Source organism: Notolepis coatsorum, assembly GCF_963971535.1.
Source record: "Notolepis coatsorum genome assembly, chromosome: 19".
Taxonomy (NCBI): domain Eukaryota; kingdom Metazoa; phylum Chordata; class Actinopteri; order Aulopiformes; family Paralepididae; genus Notolepis; species Notolepis coatsorum.
The window spans coordinates 39,218,239-39,236,435 of NC_140183.1; the positions used below are offsets into that span (position 1 = coordinate 39,218,239).

Here is an 18,197-nt window from a genome sequence, read left to right on the forward strand (position 1 = left end):
TGGTTACAGCAGGGATGCTATCCTTATGACAATATAGCAGCTGCTAATTTAGCTTAAGAAGCTCTAGTCTGAGTCGCTCAGAGCGCATTCAGACCAAGCAGCCAATGACCTGTTTACTGTGCTTGCTAATCTTAACATGACAGTTTAGCAGCCCATCAAACAAATTTACAAGACAGATAACTAAGTTAGCAGCTGCTACTCATAAGGATATGAGATAAGAGTCCTTTCTCAAGCGCAATCCAATAATCCATGCTGTTCCCCATATTAACACTATGTGGACCGTCCACGTATATATACACGTGTTTCGATTCCACCCGTTGAGGACCAGAGCCACGAGTTAACTCGTGGCGAGTTGTTATTGTTTTATTCCATATTAATAACGCTATTAACGTCCGCGATCGACTTGCAGGACCTACCCACATATTTGATTTTCGAAACATGCAATACCGGCCAGATCCGCTTAGGGGCGCCATCGCTCCACTGCAGTATCATTGAGGGCGATTGAAAAAAAAAATGTTCACTGTCTGTGGGCGTTTCATACGAGCCTCGGTTCCAAACGAAAACCCTCCATCTTTGATCCCGTTACCGAACGCATATTTCAGCCTGGAATAATGGGATTTATGATTAGCCAATGGACATATCGATCTACCAGATTCCGATGACTAATGACGAAATGCTGCCGGCGATCACATGGCCTGACGGTAGGATACTATTCACCCAAATTACAGCTGGATTGGACATTGTTTTAAAACGTAACGTGATCGATCAGTGAAAATGGTATATTGAACGCATACTGTATTGCTAATCAATAATAGTAATCGGCGTTCCCCGCCGCCCCCATTTCATCCATAGATGCTCTGTAATAGTCCGGATGCTACGCAGTTTGTTTTATTTCATTCGTATATATACAGCAGAAATGGCGTTTGATATAACGTGACTAGCCTTTAGCCTATTATCTAGCTCCCCAGAAAAAAACCGAGGCGAAAACTGCGATAAACCTTATATTCACGGCGCTATAAAATGACAACCAACAGATGGATTTTTATTTTCTTTAAGCCATTATGAAGGCACGGTTTATGCACTCAAGTGACAATGAGAATGGACAGATAGCAATACTATAAATTATATATATAGCTGTTAGAAAGTACATCGGTTTGTAAACAAACCTCTGTCCTCTGGCCTATAAATCGGCGCTACATGCTGGTCGTCAATGTGTTAACAAACAAATGCAAAGTCAATGGGGTCAAGTTCCTGTCTGAAACTCACTGAAATGTGAGCGAGTGCCACTCCACCAACAGCCACACTAGTACCAGGTCCAATGCGTCACACATGCCTGTCATCCCTGTATGCCCAAGTCATCCCTGTATGCCCAAGTCACTTGATTGATTGATTGAAAACTTTATTAACAGATTGCAGAATGGGTACAGTACAGTACAGCTCAATACATACAATTGTTCAGGGGATGCAGACCAGAGTAAGACTTTCGTCTTGTTTACATCAGGGTCCCCCATTTTCAATTAATCGTAACATATATGACATACATGACATACAGATAGACAGTACTGCTACATCTATACATTTATAACATACCAGATTTGCAAATACAGTACCGTTTGTGATACCAAAAGGTGGGTGGGGGGGGGGGTTGGGTAGGAGTGGGGGGGGGGGGATGTTGGGTATGAGGGGTGGATGGGGGACACTGTACAACTGTACAAACAAAACTGTACATTGGAATATTGACAAGACCATACTTGGTAATTTACTTAGAGGGGGTTGTTAGGACATTTACAGGGGCCAGTTTCGAATTGCAGTCTCCCGTAGGTGTTTTTTGAGAGTGTTTTTGAAAGTGGGTAGTGATTCACATTCCTTTACAGCTTTTGGTAGGGCGTTCCACATTGATGTGGCATAATTGCGAAACGTGTTTAGTCCCTTGTTTGAGCCGAATCTGGGTTTAACATGATTTGTGGAGCTCCCTCTGGTGTTGTGATCGTGGTATTCACTGACCTTTGGGAAGTATTTTGACATGTACATGGGTACCTTGGTCGTGTAGTGTATCTTGTAGACCAGGCCCATTGCAAGTTGCTGTACTCTGTCGTCTACTCTAAGCCATCCTAGGTTGTCAAAGTGGGCAGGGGTGAGGTGGGTTCTAGGAGTAAGGTCAAGCAGTAGTCTGACCAGTTTGTTTTGAGATGTTTGTAATTTTGTTTTTAGCGCCTTTGAGGTGCTTTGGTACCATGAGGTGCAAGCATAGTCGTAGTACCCTTGAATGAGTGCTCCTGCCAGAGTCTTCAGGGTATTCTTGTTTACCAGTGAGGAGATCCGGTACAAGAATCGAGTTCGTTGGTTGACTTTTTTTATTACATTGGATGCCATTTTGTCACAGGAAAGATTTGCCTCTAGGATGGAACCCAGGTAGGTAATATCTTCTTTCCTTGTGACAATATTGTCACCCACTGTAACTGAGAAGCCGTCGGTCTTGCTGAGTTTGTTATTTGAACCGAAGAGAATGGACTCTAGTTTGCCCATGTGTAATGATAGTTTGTTATCAGCGAGCCATATGCAGATTTTGCCTAGTTCTGAGCTGAGGGTTTTTTCAACCTGTAACTTGTTCTTGTCAGAGACCAGCAGAGCTGAGTCGTCCGCAAACAGGAACAAGTTGCAGTCACAAGCTGACGACATGTCATTTGCATAAATTAGGAATAGTAGCGGTCCTAGTATGCTTCCTTGTGGAACACCACAGCTTACTGTGAGGGGGGGGGGGGGGGGTAGGGTACCGTTTACCTCCACCATCTGCTCTCTCCCCTCCAGGTAGGATTGCATCCAGCTCACTGATAGACTATCAAAACCAATTGCTTTTAGCTTGTCAATCAGAATGGTGTGATTGACAGTGTCGAAGGCCTTTTGTAGGTCCAGCATGACCATGCCGCAGTATTTGCCCGCGTCCACCTCTTGTTTGATGTGGTCTGTAAACACCTAAACTAACGCTAGCTGATAAGGTTAACTAAGCTGGTCCCAGAACAGTTAAACTAACCCTGGAGCCGGTCACAGCAGAGGAGTCCTCTGGACAACGTTACGTTTAGTTGTTGCAGAGCTCCCAACAGCGGGTAATGGGAGGGGCTGAACATGAGACCCCTTCTCTCTCTCTCTTCGTCTCTCTCTCTGTATGTTCAGTGCTTTTAAGTAGCCAAACGTTACACTATAAAAACAAACTGGGTAGTTGATGATGATAATAATGCAGAGGAAAATTACTACTAAAATTACTATTACCTAAATATAAAGATAAACTAATCATTAGTGAAGATTAAGATATGTAGACTAGAATAGAACATGCAATGCAAACTAGTTTGGTTCCAACTCAAATATAATTCAGTTAATGTCTGTTAACTATATATTTGTTTTATAGATGGCTAAGGGAGGAAGGAGTAAGGTGTGTGACTACACATATATATATAAAGAATAACAGCCGAAATATAGAAATCGGAATATTGGCATCGGCCCTAAAAATCCAGTATCGGCCGGGGTCTACTTAACATATACAGTAGATAACAACACATTGAACACATACAGTGAGTATGAAGACATTGAACAGATATAGTATGTGTGACTGACCTGTGAGGATGGTCTGGAAAGCCAGTTCCACATTAGATGAGTCTAACGCCGATGTCTCCAGGAAGGACAAGCCGTGTTTCTCTGTGAAAACACACAAGCACACATTATCCTCATGTCTTGTGGTTCACAAGCCCACATTTGTTTCCAGGTTAGCAGACTATAGGCTAGGCACCAAATCCATGGGCCTAAAGCATGAGGAAACGGTGAAGACAAACCCGGGATAAAGTGGATAAAGTGAGAAAGTCAATCTCTCTCAAAAAAAAAGAAACATACTTTCTACCTCAACTCTAACATGGGCCGAGAGGTCTTCTCTATTTGTCTGACTTTCAGACAACCATCTTATCAACGACCGTTTACAAGTCAAAGTATACGCAACGCTAGAAGCCAATAGGCTCAAGGTCAAAAGCAAGTCTAGCCACTCTACAATAATGAAAACCGCAGTGGGTTGACAAAATCGTAGAGTCTAAACAGTCTGCCTGTAAACAATTTACTCGCCGCTGAAATGACAAGCAGTACATCCAATTCTAACGCAATGTTTCTCAAACTCAGGTCGGGAAACAGTGATGGTCCCTGGGTTATTAGCCATGTGGTCCTGGGGCTGGTTATCCGGTAGTAGACCGCTTTTGAGTATCAGTTGTAGTTTAACAGTCCCTGAAGATGACTATACTATTATACGGCATGCAAATTTCGCGATTCTGATTGGCTGAAACAGTCAAGTTAGACGTGGTTATTTCTCATAACCCACGCTTGTGATCCCAGAACCCGCCCACAACCGAATTACAATCACTCCGCCAGTTCGACTTTTTAGGAAAAACCAAGATGGCGGACAATAATCTTTACAAATGGGTGTTGAAAGCGTCATAACGACTAATTCAAAAACGATTCTGTCACGTGGAATGTGTTAGTTTCTTACACAATGTTGGATTATGTAATTGGTGGGTCATGAGTCATTGTGGAACAAAATAAAGATTGCGCCAAGTCTGTTGTTAGCAGCGATGCAGTGGTGGGCATACGCGGTCAAACGACGTTTAGGCTACGTCACACAGGCAGAAGTGCGCGCATCCTATTATTATGCAAAGTCTAGGTGATAAGTGCCAGTCGGGGTATACCCCGGCCGGCACTTATCACCTAGACTGTGTGTGTGTGTGTGCGCTTGTGTGTGGAGTGTTGGGCGTGTGTTATGTGACAAAAGACCGCCCGTCTCGTCCCCAGCTCCGACTCATGAAAGAGGAGAGAGACATGTATGCGCGTGCGCGCGCGTGCACGTGGCGTTTGGCCTTGGCCCATATTACGACTGCACCACTGGTTGTTAGATGCCATTCGTCAAAAGGACACTAATTTCACTGTTAATAAAAGTTCCAATCAATCAATCAATCAATCAATCAAACCAATAACATGCTTTGAAGCAACCTATTCAAAATATAAATCGCGGGAAGTGTGGTGTTAGATGGCATTCGTTGTAAAATCTCCCTCTCCTTCAAAAGGACAGTCATTTCACTGGATGTCCCGCACAGGTTTGTTTGTAAACACAAGTTGGTAAAAATGTCCGATTTCATTGCAAATTTTGATCCATTTGGTGGACTGACATTTGATGAATGGGATGCACAGCAGGAGAAGCCGGATAAGGAAAAAATACTGTTTCAGCTAAGAGGCAAAATAACGACCCAGATACTCTTTTCACAAACTGCACTATAACCAGGAATGTTACCATCAATGTAAATAAACCATAATCACCCTACAAAAACAGTACTGTATTTGTAAATCATGTATGTCATATATGTTATGATGAACTGAAAATGGGGGACCCTGATGTAAACAAGACGAAAGTCTCTCTGGTCTGCATCCCCTTAAAAATATTGTGTATTTAGCTGTACTGTACCCATTCTGCAATCTGGTAATAACATTTTCAATCAATCAATCATTCCAATAACAACCGCTAACTTCATAATTCATCTGTATCGCAACCGAATCACGGATTTCGTCGAGGCAGGTAGCATTATGTTGGGAAAAATGAAATGAAATAAACAAATGTGAATTAAAGAAGTTAAAATGAAGTTTAGCCTATTAAATTGTTTTAAAAGCCTATAGCCCATGACATATTTTAACAGACTAGAATTTTTTTTTTTGGGATGTACTTTTTCTGCAGAAGGTTTTGTGAATAAATCTCCATTATGCTTCAATTAATGTGTGTTTATTGTATAGCAATAAGGTTGGATGAATTCTGCAATTGTATAAAGATGTAAGCACTGTCTATCTGTAATACAATTTTCAATCAATCAATCCCATAACCCACGCTCATGCCTTGAAACAGTGCTGCTTCTACACACGGAGGCAACGTCTCTTTTTTTTTTGGAACTACTAACGACCACCCCTAGGCATAGTCTAATTCTCATAACCCACTCCTGCACGTGATGTAATGCTTAATTACTTGCTGCTCCACATGATGAATGAAAAAGTGACAAATAGGAAGACAACTTTTTCCTGGAGTGCACATATATCATGTGGGTGTCTGATGGGCCTAGCAACACGGCAACTCAGTCACATTGTTCTGGGCTGTCTAGGTCAGAAAACCATTCCGATTTCCCTGTCCCTCCAAGTCAAGTGGGGGCTTATTAGACAATGGGAAGATCCTTGACTTATGTGTCTCCGTCTTTAAGATGGTGGCTTGCTTGTAACCATTTTCATCTTCCACCTAAACGATTCACTAAAATATGTTTCTGACAACATATTAGGTCGAGAAATAGGATATGCAATTGTTGGATCTTAATTCATATTTGATCTGCAATGCCTAGTTTGACAGTTTGATCGGAATTTCTTGAGCCAGGTGCGTGGAGCCAGCCGCGGGAAGCAGCAGCTCATTCGCTTTTAAAGCTACAGGCACAGAAACAGCCAGTGGAGAACAGACTCAAACAGAGGGGTATTTTCAGCAAAACACTTCAGACATGTTTAGCGGACCTTCAAGACCTATATTAATTAACTTGTTGAAAAAGGAGTATAATATGGGACCTTTTAACATTCTGAAATACTGTAGTGATTCACCATAGTATTTCTATAGCAAAATATTATTGTAATCACTAAAAGTAATCCTGTGACTTTACCACAGAAACTACATTATGTATGGTTATGTCTAGTGATTTGAGTATTTATATGGTTTTGGTAAAAAAAAAATATATATACTATCATTTTACTATAGTTAATTTTCCTACGGGATCTCCCCTCCTCGTTGCCACCTATGGCCTGCCAATCTCCCACGGACGTTGACAGGACAGAAACCTGTGTTCTGCACACATCAAAGGGCCCGGCCCTCAGGTTTAGAGGGGCCTTGTGATCGACAGCCAGCACAGCACCGCTGCAAAGCTTGTGTCCCCGATCGCTCAACCCCACATCCTCCCTCTCAAGTGCTGCCTTTGAAACGCTCCGCCTCTGAAAGGGAGGTTATGGTAATGCTTTATGAGGAGAAGCAGTGTTTGTTGTGTGTTGCATGGTTTAGCTGATTGCTTTGTGCCCGCTGTGGTTACGTTTGATTTTCTTTTTGTTTGTTTTAATTGACGGAAAGGACTCTTTCTAAATGAAATATGAACAACAGAAGAAGATTTACACTTCCATTTGGGGTCAAAACAAAAATCACATCTGTGCAAATAATTTTTAAAGATTCCCTCACCACTTGTTTTAAACACTTTAAAAATGTTACATCGAATAACAATTTGTTTGGTGTGGTTTTTCTGTAAATGTTCCGTTATATGCGCGTTGCTCACCTATGACCAATGTGTTTTGTGGGTTGCTTTAGGTTGCTAACATTACTGAAGCTGCTATTGCTAAACTGTGCAGTACAAACACTGATTCCCTCTATGTTATCAGAAACATTTAAGCAATCTTTATAAATAAAAGCCAGATATTTCTGCTTTAGCACAGGATTCTTGTGTAAATAGTGGATGGAAGATTATTCAAAATCTGGTTTGTATTGTAAAACTGCACAACGTGCCATTGTTTGGTTAGCTAGCTACATCTCACTGGATAATGCCAACATTACAGGTCAGGTGCCATTGTTTGGTTAGCTAGCTACATCTCACTGGATAATGCCAACATTACAGGTCAGGTGCCATTGTTTGGTTAGCTAGCTACATCTCACTGGATAATGCCAACATTACAGGTCAGGTGCCATTGTTTGGTTAGCTAGCTACATCTCACTGGATAATGCCAACATTACAGGTAAACCCATTTCACACAGCGCAGCGGCTGTCAGAGATGTCCAGGCTTCACTGTTGCCTGGACATTATAGAAACAACACAGTACCTTATAGAGGCCATATTGACGACCCCGACTATGATCCCACTCCTTTTAATCAGGCCTATATTATATGGAACATGAGAAATACCTGCCATGCCCTTGGCCTCGTCTGTGGGCACTGCCCGTAGGTGGCGCAGGTCGCTCTTGTTGCCCACTAGCATGATGACAATGTTGGTGTCTGCGTGGTCCTGCAGCTCCTTCAGCCAGCGCTCGGCGTTCTCGTACGTCAGGTGCTTGGCGATGTCGTAAACCAGGAGAGCTCCGACCGCCCCGCGGTAGTACCTGGAGGACACGAGAAGGGACGGAAAGAGACAGACGTCAACACACCACCGCTTCCTCTGGGATCTTCAAGAAGATGGAGGTGGTCGAGGTCAATACAACATAGGAACTGGAACAGCGAGACGCTGAGCTATGCATGAATGGAATTCACTCCATAGACATTATCACACAAGAAAAACCGTAAAATATAATTGTTAAAACAGCATGTTTTGACGAGGGATATTTGAACAGATGTAGAAACTATTGAAAAGTATGATGGTTAAAGTTCAGTAATATTATACAATGTCAATGAGTTAAGAAAGTTGTGAGAAGTTGTTTTTCAAATGTAATTGAAAAGGTGAGTTACAATTATGTGGTCAAATACACTGTATTGGGACTTTATTGTAACATCATTATGTTAGAATGATATTATTTCAAATTGTAATTAGTTGTTAAATTAGGTGTGTATGAACATACAGTAGATGTGTGGACCTATAGTTATGTACAGTTAAGTATTATTTAGCTACTTAATATAGTTTGATTATTGTATTATGTAGCTTGTCTCATCTGTATGTGTACTAGTCCTTTGTCCGGTTTACTTATAATGTTATATGCAATGATAAGTATTCACAATATACGCTTTTACAATATAAGGAACCCAGGAAGAATAGCTACTGCAATGCTGTAGCTAATTAGGGATCCTAATAGACTGAACTAAACTAAAAGCATTCAATTTATTAGACTAATCTAAAAACCAACATGTTTCCCGTCTACTGTCTGTCTACTTTGCTTTTAGATAAATGTAATGTCCTGTAAGAGTGAATCATCTTACTTTCTATTATACTATACACTGTGATATATCCAATAATTGCACTATAATTGCCATATATTTCTTGGTTTTGAGTGAGCAGCAATAAACCTGGATGATTCATTTTTATTGTCTCACATTTTTCTAGCAGTGGTGGCAATTTCCCAGTGATATACAGTAACAGGCCCCAAACTGAATGAGTGGAAGGGAAATTAAGACAACCTTGAGGACGAGACAAAAAGTCCCTCTCATGTCCTGTAATGCGTAAGTTACATAACACATGTGGCGGCACGGTGGTGTAGTGTCGCCTCACAGCTAGATAGTCCAGGGTTCGATTCCCGCTTGGGGACCAGGTCGCTGCGTTGCCAGGTAGGGTATCTCCCGGGCCTTTCTGTGTGGAGTTTTTCCCCTCCAGAATATAAACCCAATGGAAAAACATGCAGAACAGATCGCTAACGCTGTCGAAGACAGACATGAGCACTTGGATTGGGGGGGGGGGGACGACGACGACGACGACGGGGTGGGTCAAGCGCAGAGACGAAATTTCATCGGCGACCCAAAAATTGCATGCATGTGTTCCTGTCTGTGCCGCCCATCGCATGAGTGTGTCGCTGCATGACGACAGTGGTAAACATCGGACCAGACATGTAGATCCAATGCAAAACTAGTTTGGGTTTGAGACTTGTCCTGTGATTGCGGTGTTAACGATAGCAAAGTCCATTTAGGATACAGCAACTGTTCCATTTTCATTCTAGTTACAAGTAGCGCTGCTTTTAATGTAATATCTTTCCTTATTGGAGTATCTTTGATTTAAGTCAGAAGATCTACAACATGTGTTGGGATGATCAAGTGTAGCTATACCTCCACCTACAGGCCTGATTCATTCTGTAATGTCTTCTGAATTTGGCTCTAATGGCAAATATAATGTGTTGAGAGACCACATTGGGTCTACTCAGTATATAGGAACTTCAGTGCAATTTAGTTGCATTTTCTTTTTACAGAATCTGTGTTGATGTAAAATTACCCAAAATGTTATTACTGTTGTGAAAATTATGACCAAAATTATTTGGTCAAAATTATTTGGGTGCACGAGTCAGGGAATCTCATGATTCGATTTAGATTCTTGGGGTCAAGGTTTGATTCTCGATTCAGTACAGCATTGATTTGATTCTAGATTGTTTTGAGTTACTTTTCCCATTTGACTACGGTAGACAGTTCGTTTAATAGGTCTCAAAGAAATGTTTCTTGGAAATATCTTTGGAGTTAATTAATCGATTTTGAATTGGTAGAGAACTAGAGATATAATTGCAACATATTCATGTGAATACATTTTTTCCCCACCCCTACTGGATACCAACAGAATAAGACCATTTCACATATCCAATCTGCTTCTGTGAAAACTAGGGATATCCCGATCTGATCACGTGATTTTCAGAAGATCGGGATAAAAACAAACATGACCATGTTCACGTCTTAAACTCATACTGAGGCCTTAGTTTGTTTTAAATTGCATATCATCATTCATTTATTTATCGTCACACAGAGCAGAAGAATTTTGCCAAAACAAACGCATTTCCTTTGATTTAATTATACATCCGCATTTCATTGTATACTTGTATGCCGTGACAAATAAAACTCTTGACTTGAAAAATACATCAAATGATTTATGTCAAGGATGAGGGACATCCACTAGTTGCAGAACTTGCAGTCACCTGATTTTTACAGACGATGGCGCCATTGCTCTCATGAAGCAGCAGGTTGGAGGAGGAGTTTTTAGATTACTCCGGTTGCAATGCCTCGCTTGAATGAAGTTAACTTTTCACCTGGATAACGTCAACATTCAGGGTGAATGTAATGTGAGAAATTGGGATGAAAAAAAAATCTGATCGGGAAAGATCGGTATCGGTAGATACTCAAAATCACATGATCAGGATCGGATCGGGAGCAAAAAAAAATTATCGGGACATCCCTAGTGAAAACATTGCATAATCTGCTCGGTTATCCTGACTGGCCCATCAGTCAGTTGTCAGTAGTTGTAAAGTATAAAAGCTTGCTAGCCCACAAACAATTTTTTTTTTTTTTAATCCACTTTTTCTCCTTATTTTTCTCCCATCCCAATTCCGTATTTCCAATTCTCCCCTCCCGTCTTGAACGTTGCTCGACTATGCCTCCCACTGGTCGGTCGTAGGGAGGATAGAAGCCTTGCATCACGTGTCCCCTCCGGTACACGAGGAGGCAGCCTGTCGCATCTTTTCACCAGACAGCGCGGACTCTCAGTGGCGAGGTGTAACGCATGGGAGGCTCACACTACCGCCGCTACTTCCTGTCTCTGCTGTGCAGGCGTCCCCCAACCAACCTGTAGGAGTCACTGTCCACAACGTCCAATCCCCACCCGTCCAATCCCCACCCATCGACTTCCACCCGCTACCTCTGCCAATTGAGATAGTATGACGACTGGCCCAAGCTGGAGGCAATGCTGACACCGGGATTCGAGACCGGAGTCTCTTGCATTGGTGACAAGCGCAATCTCCGCTGCGCCACCCAGCCACGCCCACAAACAAGTATTGAAACTATTTAGCTACAATTTAGTTCATTTGAATGGTTAATAAACATCCACAGCAACGGTTACAATTGATTTATCATCTGCTAACACAGGTTAGCCAATGGTGGAGCCCCATAGTGAATGATTTCAGAGCACTGCCTGACATTTTAGGAATGATGTTGAGTGTCAGATGGGTTTGGCTCAACGGTCCATTCGTCACAGACACACACACACACACCTCTGCTACAGCTTGTACTGTGATCACAACAATTCTGAACATTTCAGCCTACTGAGCCGGAGGGGTTTAGATAAACTGTGTCCATAACACATGTATGCATAATGCATTATGGCTGGATCCACTATTACACCTGCGTGCAAAGTGCAAGGGGGTATTGTAATTGTGTGTGTGTGTGCCAGCGCTGTTGATCGCCCCCACCCCCCCCCAAAAAGAAAATTGACAACACAAATGAAAGTCAAGGTTTTAGTCATTGGTGTTTATAGCACTGGAGACCGAGATGACGACCAAGATGGGGACAGACGAGACTTCTGGCAGAGGGTCACTCAGGGACACAAGCTTGGGTGAGGTCTCCTGGTTGAGGTGAGGTCTCCTGGTTGAGGTGAGGTCTCCTGGTTGAGGTGAGGTCTGCTGGTTGAGGTGAGGTCTCCTGGTTGAGGTCTCCTGGTTGAGGTGAGGTCTCCTGGTTGAGGTGAGGTTTCCTGGTTGAGGTCTCCTGGTTGAGGTGAGGTCTCCTGGTTGAGGTGAGGTTTCCTGGTTGAGGTGAGGTCTCCTGGTTGAGGTGAGGTCTCCTGGTTGAGGTCTCCTGGTTGAGGTGAGGTCTCCTGGTTGAGGTGAGGTCTCCTGGTTGAGGTGAGGTCTCCTGGTTGAGGTGAGGTCTCCTGGTTGAGGTGAGGTCTCCTGGTTGAGGTGAGGTCTCCTGGTTGAGGTGAGGTCTCCTGGTTGAGGCCTCCTGGGCCTAAAAAATATTATGAAGTGTCTCCTCGCCTCAGTCTACTTGGTATTCGCCAAAATATTCTTGACTGGAGGTTGAGTTTACGTGGAAATGTGCTGTGGCCTGGGTGTAGACTGAGTGCTAGTGTTGTCAAAAATATCGATGTTTCGATACATATCGATTCTGAATATTTAAAACGGTTTCAATAAATTTAAAAAGAAAATTGTATAAGGAAGTTGCATTGTTTATTTCAATACCTGTAATAGTACAGTAGTCCACACACACACACACACATGTGCATTCAGTTAAGTTGGAATATGACTGTAATACAAACAGTTCAGTTTATCAGGTACATGCAACACAGATTACAGTGTTTACATCTGTCTGCTTGAGAAAATACCATGTTCTGCAATACAAATTATTGAAGTGAGATGAACAGACTGAACTTTATTTTATTAGATAAAACATGTTGACAAAGTTTTACTTTGCAGTTGAAAAAAGGTAATAAATTAAATTTGATAAAAAAAAATCGTATCGTGACGCAAGTATCGCGATAGTATCGTATCGTGAGGTGTCTGGTGATTCCCACCCCTAATGTCATATATGTTATGATGAATTGAAAATGGGGGACCCTGATGTAAACAAGACAAAAGTCTTTCTCTGGTCTGCATCCCCTTAACAATTGTGTGTATTGAGCCATACTGTATTGTACCCATTCTGCAATCTGTTAATACAATTTTCAATCAATCAATCTGTTATGCTTAACACACAGTACTATTAACTTTACTTAATTTCTAAGATTATATCACAGTTATTTTTAAATGTGTGATCTAGAAGATAAACAAAGGGTTTTTAAAGTGTTATATTTATCTTCTCTTATAGTACCAGAGAGACGCTGAGGAGAATCAACCAGCAACAAAAGCAAAATATATTAAAAAAAAAAGATATACCGGTATTTATCTTTTTTCTTCTTCTTTTTTTTACATTTTAAGATTGAACCTTTTTCCCTGTGGTATCGAAAATGGTATCAAATATCGATACTTTTCAAGGTATCGTATCGAAGTTTGAAATTCCAGTATCGTGACAACACTACTGAGTGCCAGTCTAATTTCATGTATTGTTGAAATGTTTATAATATTATTTAATTAATAAAAACTTGGTTGGTTTTAAGGGTATTTTTTATATATATATATATATAAAAGTCCTATAGAAATAGAGTGTATTATTGTTAACATTACAGCTTGTGTGTGTGTGTGTGCTCACGCGGAGGTGATGGCCCGGTAGCGCTCCTGTCCAGCCGTGTCCCAGATCTGAGCCTTGATGGTCTTCCCCTCCACCTGGATGCTGCGTGTGGCAAACTCCACCCCGATGGTGCTCTTGCTCTCCAGGTTGAACTCGTTACGCGTGAAACGGGACAGCAGGTTGCTCTTCCCTACACCTGAGTCACCGATCAGCACCACTACAGGAGAAGAAGAAGAGAGAGAAGCGGGGGGGGGGGGGTCAGGAAGAGGAACAGACAAAAACAGGAACGATGAATCAGCGAACCAGTAACTGTCGACTAGTTACGACATTTGTGATTTGATTAATCAGACCAGGGTAAAACAGCATTTGCAAATAATTATTTGCGTTTTTAAATGTAACTGCCCTCACTGTGATAATGTTTTACAAACTAAATGTTTTGTTGATGCTAACACAAACAGAACTGACAAACAAATGGATTTCATTTATTGCATATACTGTATTTCTTGTCAATGTGTAGAAGGTTTTTTCTACACAAAAAGTAGTAATATGCAAAGGGAAACCCTTTGGCTCCATCATCTAGATGCATTACATGATCCTGGTCTTAATGAGGACATAGACTTCAGATGTTTTCTTATCATTATGTTCTGTCTATGGTTCTCCTTTTAATGCACATAATACACTATTCTAGTGGGCTGCTTGGGCAGACAACACACATTTGTGGCAAGGCAAGCGTTAGTCCCAATTAGTCTAAATAAGGTCTACCGGGTACCCGTCATTACATCTTGTTGTTGGTCACTAAGTTGACTGTGGGCATCATCTCTTCTTCCGATACTACATTCTGACTGGTCGCTCTATTTGAAGTCAATTGTTTATTTTCTCTGACCTCTAGCTTTTCTGGATAAAGATATTTTTGCCTCGATGAAGACCTCTGCATAGGTTGAAACATGTGGGCAATTTTAATGTAGCAGCCATTACAAAAAGGCTTTTTAATAGACTTCCTTCCTCTGTGTCGTTGTTCAAGTGGAGCGCCTGGACCATCCTCCTTTGTCCAGATGTCATGTCACGTTGTGATTTGTACAGGAAAACTTAATACCGCCAAATATATACGGTCAAGAAATACAGAAAATATTGGTGATATTTGTTTTCTGCTACTGTCCTGATACGGAAGACCTCACACACCATCAGGTGATATAGAAGAAGAGCTCACACCATCAGGTGATATAGAAGAAGCTCACACCATCAGGTGATATGGAAGAAGACCTCACACCATCAGGTGATATAGAAGAAGAGCTCACACCATCAGGTGATATAGAAGAAGAGCTCACACCATCAGGTGATATAGAAGAAGAGCTCACACCCATCAGGTGATATGGAAGAAGAGCTCACACCATCAGGTGATATAGAAGAAGAGCTCACACCATCAGGTGATATAGAAGAAGAGCTCACACCATCAGGTGATATAGAAGAAGAGCTCACACCATCAGGTGATATAGAAGAAGAGCTCACACCATCAGGTGATATAGAAGAAGAGCTCACACCATCAGGTGATATAGAAGAAGAGCTCACACCATCAGGTGATATAGAAGAAGAGCTCACACCATCAGGTGATATAGAAGAGCTCACACCATCAGGTGATATAGAAGAAGAGCTCACACCATCAGGTGATAAGAAGAAGAGCTCACACCATCAGGTGATATAGAAGAAGCTCACACCATCAGGTGATATAGAAGAAGAGCTCACACCATCAGGTGATAAGAAGAAGAGCTCACACCATCAGGTGATATAGAAGAAGAGCTCACACCATCAGGTGATATAGAAGAAGAGCTCACACCATCAGGTGATATAGAAGAAGAGCTCACACCATCAGGTGATAAGAAGAAGAGCTCACACCATCAGGTGATATGGAAGAAGAGCTCACACCATCAGGTGATAAGAAGAAGAGCTTACACCATCAGGTGATATAGAAGAGCTCACACCATCAGGTGATATGGAAGAAGAGCTCACACCATCAGGTGATATAGAAGAAGAGCTCACACCATCAGGTGATATAGAAGAAGAGCTCACACCATCAGGTGATATGGAAGAAGAGCTCACACCATCAGGTGATATAGAAGAAGAGCTCACACCATCAGGTGATATAGAAGAGCTCACACCATCAGGTGATATAGAAGAAGAGCTCACACCATCAGGTGATATAGAAGAAGAGCTCACACCATCAGGTGATATAGAAGAGCTCACACCATCAGGTGATATAGAAGAAGAGCTCACACCATCAGGTGATATAGAAGAAGAGCTCACACCATCAGGTGATATGGAAGAAGAGCTCACACCATCAGGTGATATAGAAGAAGAGCTCACACCATCAGGTGCTCCAAACAGGTTTAAACACTGATCATTTGACCCAGTTGTGTTGGTAATCTACGTTCACATTTACATTTTACATTTAGTCATTTAGCGGATTCTTTTATCCAAAGCAACTTACAAGTTCTGTACTGTAACAAGTCAGCAGGAAGGGTACAACTCTGGCAGCTGAGCGTAAGTAACATTGTTCGTCAAGATATTGATTGGAAAAGTGTGTTTTTAGTAGACGGCGGAAAATTGGGATTAATAAAAGTCTCTATATCTATTTACTGTATCAAATCAAATCAAATGTATTTGTAAGGCCCGACAAAACACGTTAATGTCCCCATGGGCCGGACACGTCTTCTTTAAACAAGTCAAGAAGAAACATCACAATAAGTCAAGAACAAAACAAGAACACCATTAAGTAATTTTTTTTTTAAAATAAATGCAAAATAAAATGCAACACTCCCAGACATACCCCACGCGAAGGTAAGGAAAAACTCACTAAAACCTAGCAATAGGAAAAAATGCACCACAGGCAATGTGGAGGAGAGAAACCTTAGAAGGGCCATTCAAGGGGGGGGATCTCCCTTCTTAGATGTCGGTGATAGTAGTGTTGCAGTAAAACAGGTGAACAGTTGGTAGGCAAACTAGGCATGTATCTGTATCTATCTATCCACGTCTCACTTCTAGGACAGAGATGGCATCACACCTAAAGGCCCACATTGTTGAGAGCTCCAGTAGCTCACCGCGTATCTCGGCGCTATTTCGGCGTCGGGGACAGCCGTGCGCGTCACGGATCTGGGGTACACGAGTTCGACTCCCGGACTCGCCGTATTTTCTCAGAGTGTCTTCCCCTGATCTATGTCCCATTCAACCCGTTTCTGTCGGTCATGCTTGACCAGAAAAAGCGATAAACGCTAAAAAATGAAGTTAAAAAGAAAAGAAAAAAAAGGCCCACATTGTATGAGCGTGGGCGGCTCTTAGCAAAGATACAAAACAAACTGAATCATGAGAGTTGTGATGTCTACAATCAGTGGTGATAATCAGTGGTGATGCATTGTGCCTCATCTTCACATCCATCCTCTCTTGGATCTCACCCTTCAACGGGGACGCCATCCATTTTAAGAATTCACATATGTTCTTCCTGTGCCCCAGGACACTTCAGTCAGTAATAGTATTATTTGTGAACATGCACCACTCTCTCCTAGATATCAGAGAGGGAACCACATCGAATCCGGTGATGTCACCGGGATGTAAGGTCGGGGGGCTGTTTCGTTGACAATGAATGCAGCCCTGACTTTATGAGGCCATAAAATGTTTGTAGCTCTTACACCCAATCAGAGGGTTCTCCCTCTCTTTCTTAGATAGAACATGTGAATTCTTAAAATGGGTGACATTCCCCTTTAGGTACAACGGAACACACACGTTACACAGCGATGTATTTTTCACAAGGACTACAAGTCAAGTGAGTCAATTAGATCAGAAGTGAAACACACACACACACACACCCCTGTAGTTGGGCAACAGAAACCACTCGCGGGATGTTGAGGTCACATTGACAAATCAACTGGCGTGTGTCTACATTAAGTATTGAAGCAACGTTGCTCATCCTCGAGGCAAACTGACTCAAGCTCATCACATGGCGCTGCTGCTGCACGGTGGTGTAACTGACACGGGTTGAAACCTGCCTGACTGTGATGGTGATGTGGCGCTAGGGCCAGAGAAGCTAACAATGGTGCTCTTGTTCTCCCGAGAGCCATCTTTCATCAACTTTCAACTTGGGGTAGAATTTGTAGTTCAAAAAAGGGGAGCAGCATTTTCTTGGAACCAGACGACTCTCTCTCTCGCTAGGGGGACTACATTTCCCACTACACATACATTTCCCGTCCCCCGAAGTGCCAAAATGGGTAACTGTCCCGTTCTCGATTCCGTGTGTCACAAAAGGATCCTGGGTGGAGGACAAAAATCATTATGCAACGTCTTCCAGTCCCTCCGGCTGTCTGCAACGCGATAACGCCGCTAGACTTACACGCCCTATCGCCAAGCTATTGTGTGTGTTGCATTCCTCAGCAATAAAAGATACGGCACCTTTTCTATTGTACGCATAACTCTGCACAACCCAACGTGGCCTAGCCCAGTGTGAGCCTAGCCTACA

General features: G+C 42.2%; 1 protein-coding gene across 1 annotated transcript in view; it reads right to left on the minus strand.

Annotated features, from left to right (window-relative positions):
- Window positions 1-18,197, minus strand: part of rab11al (RAB11a, member RAS oncogene family, like) — a 36,116-nt gene that overhangs the window by 15,414 nt on the left and 2,505 nt on the right. Inside the window, exons 2-4 of the mRNA XM_084336822.1 lie at window positions 13,718-13,913; window positions 7,985-8,178; window positions 3,610-3,690 (exon numbers count right to left, since the gene is read on the minus strand). Of these exons, the coding sequence (XP_084192948.1) occupies window positions 3,610-3,690; window positions 7,985-8,178; window positions 13,718-13,913 (471 nt within the window). The remainder of the gene's footprint in view (window positions 1-3,609; window positions 3,691-7,984; window positions 8,179-13,717; window positions 13,914-18,197) is intronic.